Genomic DNA, 7446 nt, shown 5'->3' with positions numbered 1-7446 from the left:
CAGATAGAAAGTAGAAGGGTAGTTGCCAAGGGCCGGGAGTTGGGGGGAACAGGAAAGGGTTGGTAAAAGGGTAGAAACTTTCAGCTATAAGATGAATAAGTTCTGAGAACCTAATGTAAAACACAGTGACCATGTGACCAACAAGGGATTAATTTCTGAAATTTACAAACAGCTCATGCAGGTCAATATCAAAAAAAACAACCCAATCAAAAAAATGGGCAGAAGACCTAAACAGACATTTCTCTAAAGAAGACATACAGATGGCCAAGAGGCACATGAAAAGATATTCAATATCACTAATAATTAGAGAAATGCAAATCAAAACTACAGTGAAATACCACCTCACACCAGTCAGAATGGCCATCGTCAGAAAGTCTATAAACAATAAGTGCTGGAGAGGGTGTGGAGAAAAGGGAACCCTCCTACACTGTTGGTGGGAATGTAAATTGGTACAGCCACTATGGAGAACAGTATGGAGGTTCCTTAAAAAACTAAAAATAGGGAATTCCCTGGTGGTCCAGTGGTTAGGACTCCACACTGTCACTGCCAAGGGCCCAGGTTCAATCCCTGGTCGGGAAACTAAGATCCCACAAGCTGCGTGGCACGGCAAAAAAAAAGAGAGAGAGAAAGAAACTAAAAATAGAGCTACGATAAGGTCCAGCAATCCCACACCTGGGCATATATCTGGAGAAGAACATTGTTCAAAAGGATACATGCACCCCAATGTTCATTGCAGCGCTGTTTACAATAGCCAAGACATGGAAGCAACCTAAATGTCCATCGACAGATGAATGGATAAAGAAGAAGTAGTACATATATACAATGGGTATTACTTAGCCATTAAAAATAATGAAATAATGCCATTTACAGCAATATGGATGGGTCTAGAGATTATCATACTAAGTGAAGTAAGTCAGACGAAGACAAATATCATATGATATTGCTTACGTACAGAATCTTTAAAAAATGATAGAAATGAACTTATTTACAAAACAGAAACAGACTCACAAACTTAGAGAACGAACTTATGGTACCAGGAGGGAAGGGTTGGGGGGAGGGATAGATTGGGAGTTTGGGATTGACGTGTACACACTACTCTATTTAAAATAGATTAATAATAAAATAAAATAAATAACCAACAAGGACCTATTGTATAGCACAGGGAACTCTGCTCAGTACTCTGTAATAACTTAAATGGGAAAAGAATTTGAAAAAGAATAGATACCTGTATATGTATAACAGAATTGCTTTGCTGTACACCTGAAACCAACACATTGTTAATCAACTATACTCCAATATAAAATTTTTTTAAATAAAATAATTATAAAAACCACAGTGGCCATAGTTGATAGCACTGTATTGTATAATTGAAATTTGCTAAGAGAGTAGAACTTAAGTGTTCTCACCTAAAAAAATAGATAAATATCTGAGGTCATGGATATGTTCATTAACTAGATGGGGGAATCCTTTCACAACGCATACCTGTATCAAATCACGATGTACACTTTAAATATCTTACAATTTTGTACCTAAGTTATACCTCAATAAAGCAGAACTTTTTTAAAAAATACCTTAGGAACTCTAGATAATCTTTTAAAAGTTAAGGGGGAAAAAAAAAAAACCAACTCCAAACAATGGCAGTGCTCCAATCTCCCAGGGATTATTCCTCTCCCACAAGGAGAAGGTCCCCCTCCCCCAGCCCCGCCATTTCCTTGGCCAGGTGGTCCGCTCCCCTAGCTGCCCTTGCTCAGCCCAGCCTCGCAGATCCAGTGGTAGGGTCTCTGGCACGCGTCGTCATTCCACTTGCCATCGGGGTGGAAGTGGGCACAGTCCTCGCCCCCACCCAGCCCGTGCCCTTGCCAGTCGTCCGGCTGGCCTGGCTTCCAGTTCCTGAGGGGAGAGGACAACAGGCAGCTAGGGAGGCACAGAATCCAGGTCAGGGAGAAGGGGCTGAGGGTCAGACCCTGGAGGAACCGAGCTGAACGAGGAAGAAGGGCACAGAAACCCGGGGCACTCACTTGAAGTTGGTCTCATAGTCCGTCCCATCCGCCCATTTCCAGACTCCATCCAGATCACTGAGGCCCATCCAGGTGTAGGAGGAGCCTATATGGGCCTGGACAAAATCCTGGGACAACAGAAGGGCAGTGGTGACTTCTCCCCACCCTGCCAACTCCTTGGACTAGCAGTTCTGAACTTCACGTGTTCATGAAACCCGTCAAGGAGATTCGGGGTGTTAATCCCAACGCCCGGGGCCAATTAAACCTCTGAGGGTCTGGCTCAGATGGCAGTCGTTGTTAAAAGCTCCCCAGGTCGGGCTTCCCTGGTGGCGCAGTGGTTGAGAGTCCGCCTGCCAATGCAGGGTACACGGGTTCGCGCCCCGGCCCGGGAAGATCCCACATGCCGCGGAGCGGCTGGGCCCGCGAGCCATGGCCGCTGCGCCTGCGCGTCCGGAGCCTGCGCTCCGCAACGGGAGAGGCCACAGCAGTGAGGCCCGCGTATCGCAAAAAAAAAAAAAAAAAAAAAAAAAAAGCTCCCCAGGTGATGCCAATATGCAGCCAAGGCGGAGAACCATGCTCTTCAATGGGACGTGTCTTGGACCTGCGCTCTAGGGGCCTCACCTGTTCCTCTCTGGAGTTGATGACCACCAGGTAGGCATCCTCTTGCTGGCAGTACTTCTCAGCCTCGGGCCAGGGCTTCCCCGAGGAAGAGAACCAGTAGCAGCTGCCTTCATGCTCCAGCCAACTGGTAGGACAGCAGTTGTTTTGCGAGCCTAAGGGGCCGGGGCAGGGGAGGGTCTGAGATGCTGTCTGGGGGATGTGGGCAGACGCTGGGGCCGGCCCACCCCTTGCAGCCCTCACCATTGCTCTTGAGAGCAGCCATCTTGCAGGTCAGGGAGTTCAGGTTCTTGACCAGCTGTTGGACTCGCAAGAGCATTTCGGAATAACCTGGGACGCACACGGATGGGCAGTGGGGACAGTGCCCTGGGTGTGGCTTCTGCTCCTTGAGTCCCTGGAGACCAGAGGTCCACGCCCGGGGCCCCAGCCTAGGAACCCCCTTGCCCTCCCACACGCCTCATGCCCAGGTGGAGGGGAGCAGGGGCCTGACCTGCTTTGAGTTCCTGCAGCTGGTTCTCCAGGCTGCTCTCCAGAGAAAGCACCTTGTCATTCAAGCTACGGGCTGGAAGGGAGGGCACTCAGCACCACGTGACTGCTCCCATTTCTCCCCCTGCCCTGAGTGCCTGGCACTCACCCCTCCACACACTCTCCCGAAGGGTCTCTCACCTGCTTGCAGTTCCTGCTTGTGACTTTCCACCTCAGCTTTCAGAGATGTTATCATTTCTTGCAAACTTCCACCTGGAGAACACAGGGACTCAGGGCTCAGGAGTCAGTTCCTCCCCCTCTCCCACCGCACCCCACCCCAGTCCAGAGCCCCTTCCATACCAGGCTCACCCTGGGATTTCAGTGCCTGGACCTCAGCCGTGGTGTTTGAAGTGAAGTTGCTGAAAGTTGTTCTCAGGGTTGCCAGGTCCCTCTGAAACTTGGAATCTGATCAGGCGGATGAGACAATCAGTGCTAAGGGTTATCAGGTCCTCTGTGCCAGCACTGGGCAGGGCACTTGACATGCATTGTGTCATTGGGTCCCTACAGCGTGACCCCACCCAAAGGGATGGGTACTATTGTTATACAATATTGCAGGTGAGGAAACTAAGGCTTAGAGAGGGGACGTAATTTGACCTCATTCCCCAACTGATGTGACAGGGCCAGCAGTCATCCTCATTTATCACTCTCGCCACCAGTGCCCCCACCAGTGCACCCCATTATTTCTCTCTTCCCTGCCCACCCTGTGCCCCTCACTTTGGGATCCGATCACACAGATGCCGACCAGCAGGAGGAGGCTGAGGCCCAGGGAGAGCAGGAAGGAGCGGGTGCTGGAGAGGAGCCGCTGCAGGAAGGTCTCGAGGGCAGGCAGCCCTGCAAGAGGAGAGGGTGTCAGGACGAGGAGGGTCCAGGACGTGAGAGACGGGGAGGAGGATAGGGCCACGGGGACCTGCAGGGAGGAGGGTGCTGCAGCTGATGCTGGGGGGAGGCTGGACAAGGAGAGTTGTGGGCGGGGGGACGTCCAGGCCACTGACCCCTCATGGACCAGCACAAGTGCTCAGTCATACGGGCCCCTCACACCCCTGGGGACACATGTACACAAAGACACACAGACAGGGGATGATGGCGATGTATAAGGTCCTATCATCAGAGCTGGGGCACCAGGCAGGAGGACCCAGGGAGAGAGACGGCGACTACCTTAGCAGGCTCACACTCATCAGTGAAAACAAGTTAGAAAATGGGTTTACTAATATGGGGCACATTGCACTTGCCCATAAGGAACACACACTGCTGACCTCTGGATTAATAAGTAGAAGTACAAGTAGGGCACATATATAGGAGAGAAGAGATTTACTGTTGGCCATTAAGGTAAAGGCTCTACGAAGAAGTTATTCCTCAAGACTTTGGAAATAAGGGCTTCCCTGGTGGCGCAGTGGTTAAGTAATCCAGCTGCCAATGCATGGGACACGGGTTCGAGCCCTGCTCCGGGAAGATCCCACATGCTGCAGAGCAACTAAGCCTGTGAGCCACAACTACTGTGCCCACATGCCACAACTACTGAAGCCCACGTGCCTAGAGCCTGTGTTCTGCAACAAGAGAAGCCACTGCAACGAGAAGCCTGCGCACCACAACGAAGAGTAGCCCGTGCGCAGCAACGAAGACCCAATGCAGCCAAAAATAAATTAATTAATTTAAAATAAAGACTTTGGAAATAAAAGAAGGAAAAATAAAATTCTGGAAAATGTACACTAGGTGCTTTTAACATGCCGAGGCTGGGAGGTAACAATCATTATGGCTGCAATGGTTTTAAAAGACAATATTAGCAATTTCCTTCAGTGTAATTAATCTGGGCCTACGTTTTGTTATTCCTGGATGTGTCCATAATAATAATAGCTACAATAAATAGCCAGTAAATCTTTTAAGTGGCAAAATTAAAAAAAAAAAAGAGAGAGAGAAAGAAAATGGGTTTACTCTCATGCCCTTCCCCAGAGCACAGGAAGCCAGGACTGCTGTGGACCTTGAATCGTGTTTTTATTGGGGTCCCCAGAGGCTGGGGCCTCCCCTTCAGAGTGAGAGACCCCACCAGTACATATGGTAGAGGTGCAGACATGACACGACAGCAGAAATCCTTCTAAACATATTCAGAGGAGATTTTAGGAAAGACCATTTCCCCATTCATCTTACCATCTGTAAACCCCTGGCTTTTCCCTTCACTCTCCAAGTACTGGAGGTCTTCATACTTCACTGACATGTTTGGACCAACACGGCCTCTGAGGCTGTCAGAGCTGAAGTAGAGGCAGGGCCAGCGGCCAGGCTGGGGAAGGAGCTGGGATAAAGATGGAGGCTGGGACCAGGTAAGACCCACGTTCAGGGCTGGAGATAAGGGAAGAGATGAGGGTTGAGAAGAAGCCCAGGGTCAAGGCTAGCAACGGGGGATGGGCTTGGCTTTGCAGCTGAGGTCAGAAGTGGGGTCAGGATTGGGCTTTGAGCTAGGGTCAGGTTGAGTTTGGGGTTGACAGTGCAGGTAAAGTTGGAGCTAAATGTATTGCTAGGACTGGGTCTAACACTGGGAGCTGGAATCGAGGTTGCGTCTCCTGCTAGGACTGGGGTCAGTACTCATGTTGAAGCCATGGATGGAGCTGGACCTAAGCTTGGTGCTGAAGTTGGAAATAGGAGAGAGTTGAGGTTCAAGCTTGGGTGGGGGCTGGTGTTAAGATTCAAGCTGACTTGGGACTTCCCTGGCGGTCCAGTTGTTGGGACTCCCCGCTTCCACTGCAGGGGGCAGAGGTTCAATTCCTAGTTGGGGAACTAGGATCCCGTGTGCCACACTGCACGGCCAAAAAACCCACAAAGGTTCAAGCTGACTCTGGGGGTGAAGATGCCATTGGGGTTAAAGGAGGAACTGGGGTTGGTATGGCGTTCGGCTGGAGTGGGGGCTGAAGACAGGGCTGGAACTGGGCTAGAGAAGGGGTTGAGTGTGAGTCTCAGTTTGTGACTGAGGTTGTGGCTGCCACAATTCAATCTGCATCCAGTGAAGGGAAGAGAGTCTAAAATCTCTGCTCGGTCATTAAATCCCCAAGCTGCCCCCTTATATATCTTCCCATTCAGTCTCACAGTCCCCTCTCCCTGCTTTCTCTGACATCCTCCCTTCCCCCTTAGTCTCACCTGCATCCCCAACCTGGTTACCTGTGAAAAGTCCAGAGGCTATGATTCTTGAGTTCTTTGTGCAGCGGTGACCAGAGCTGGAAAAAACTAAATCCTGCAGAGTTGGGATGGAGGTGACTGAAGGAGGAGCCACCTAAGTGACTGGAGACCTGCTGGTCTTTGTGTCTGAAAGACCAGGAGTCTATAATCTGGGAATCTCCCGTTTCCCTGATTGGGGCAGTAAATAACAGGATGGAATTGAAATCAAAACGCAGGCAGACGTGGTGTGCACAGGGCAGCTGGATACGGGGCCAGCTCTGCTTTCCTCTTGCAGGGAGTGTCTACTCCCTTTCCGCTTCTTTTGAGTTCCCATGACTTCCTCAATTTTATCATTTGGGAGAGAAGCACTGGACTAGAAGGAAACAGAGGTGCAGTCTGCCCCACACCTCCTTTCACTTCCTGCATCTGAAGACCTCAGAATCCTTGGTGTCTCCATCACTGCAAACCCGGGTCCAGAGGAGCCCATTGCTCTGCTCTCGCTCAATCCTGACCTGGGGTCCCTGGCATCTGAGCTTCCTCTGGGGCCTCAGCCATCATGCTCCCCTAGCTCTGGCCAGCTCTCTTCACTTCGCTCGGAAGGAGGGAAGCGGGTGGTGGAGAGTAGGATTTCCTGGCCGGAATGGGAGGGGAGAAGCCAGGGGAAAGAACAGAATTTATTGAGCACGCAAATCTGATGAGGATTGTGCCAGACACTTGCATTAACCATTCAATTTCCACAAGAACCTTGAGAGGAATTTTGGATGATAGACTTAGGGTCAGAGCCATTGTGTGACTTGCCCAAGATCTCACCCCTGGTAAGCAAAAGAGCCAGATTTCCAGCCCAGTGCTGCCGGACACACTAGCCTGGGCTCTCTCCACATACACTGTCCTCACGAAAGGGATTCAATTTAATCCTGTCAACTCTGTAAATCCCTCTAAGGGGGCTGCTCTGAATTCACACACACAATCTTTTCACAGTTAAGAAAGATTCTTAGTGTCTTAAAAGGGGAGGAAGGAAAGCAAATACATTTCAGTTTCTATTTTCTAATTAAATGGGATTGTGTTCTGCTACTTGCTTTTTAAAATTCATTTAACAATGTATCAGGAACATTTTACCATATCAGTTCATAAAATGTCCTTTATTCATTTTTCATCTTCATCTCAT

General features: G+C 49.8%; 1 protein-coding gene across 7 annotated transcripts; it reads right to left on the bottom strand.

The window, feature by feature from the left end:
• Positions 1-1068: 1068 nt before the first annotated feature.
• LOC307177197 (C-type lectin domain family 10 member A-like) lies at positions 1069-6479 on the bottom strand. 7 transcript variants are annotated; one of them, XM_079904129.1, is made up of 10 exons: positions 6285-6479; positions 5283-5471; positions 3855-3971; positions 3450-3545; positions 3282-3353; positions 3106-3177; positions 2859-2945; positions 2619-2770; positions 2019-2125; positions 1069-1890 (listed from the first exon to the last, which is right to left on the bottom strand). In XM_079904129.1, the coding sequence occupies exons 2-10, from the start codon at positions 5347-5349 to the stop codon at positions 1734-1736; spliced, it is 927 nt and encodes a 308-aa protein (XP_079760255.1). In that variant the 5' UTR covers positions 5350-5471; positions 6285-6479; the 3' UTR covers positions 1069-1733. The 7 variants fall into 7 exon arrangements, with proteins under 7 accessions (XP_079760255.1, XP_079760252.1, XP_079760253.1 ...); XM_079904126.1 differs by lacking the exon at positions 3855-3971 and having other exon boundaries at positions 3441-3545; XM_079904127.1 differs by lacking the exon at positions 3855-3971.
• Between the last annotated feature and the right edge of the window lie 967 nt (positions 6480-7446).

Source organism: Stenella coeruleoalba (genome assembly GCF_951394435.1).
Source record: "Stenella coeruleoalba genome assembly, chromosome: 19".
Taxonomy (NCBI): domain Eukaryota; kingdom Metazoa; phylum Chordata; class Mammalia; order Artiodactyla; family Delphinidae; genus Stenella; species Stenella coeruleoalba.
The sequence above is the reverse complement of the archived record's forward strand: the minus strand, read 5'-3'. Positions and strand labels throughout refer to the sequence as shown.

What these genes read in the sequence shown, in the direction of transcription:
- LOC307177197 (XM_079904129.1), bottom strand. Translation starts at nt 5,349, where the DNA reads ATGTCAGTGAAGTATGAAGACCTCCAGTACTTGGAGAGTGAAGGGAAA. An exon ending in CCAGGCACTGAAATCCCAGG is followed by an intron (nt 3,354 to 3,449) that starts GTGAGCCTGGTA and finishes TGTGTTCTCCAG; the next exon opens with GTGGAAGTTTGCAAGAAATG. An exon ending in CAAGCAGGAACTGCAAGCAG is followed by an intron (nt 3,178 to 3,281) that starts GTGAGAGACCCT and finishes CCTCCCTTCCAG; the next exon opens with CCCGTAGCTTGAATGACAAG.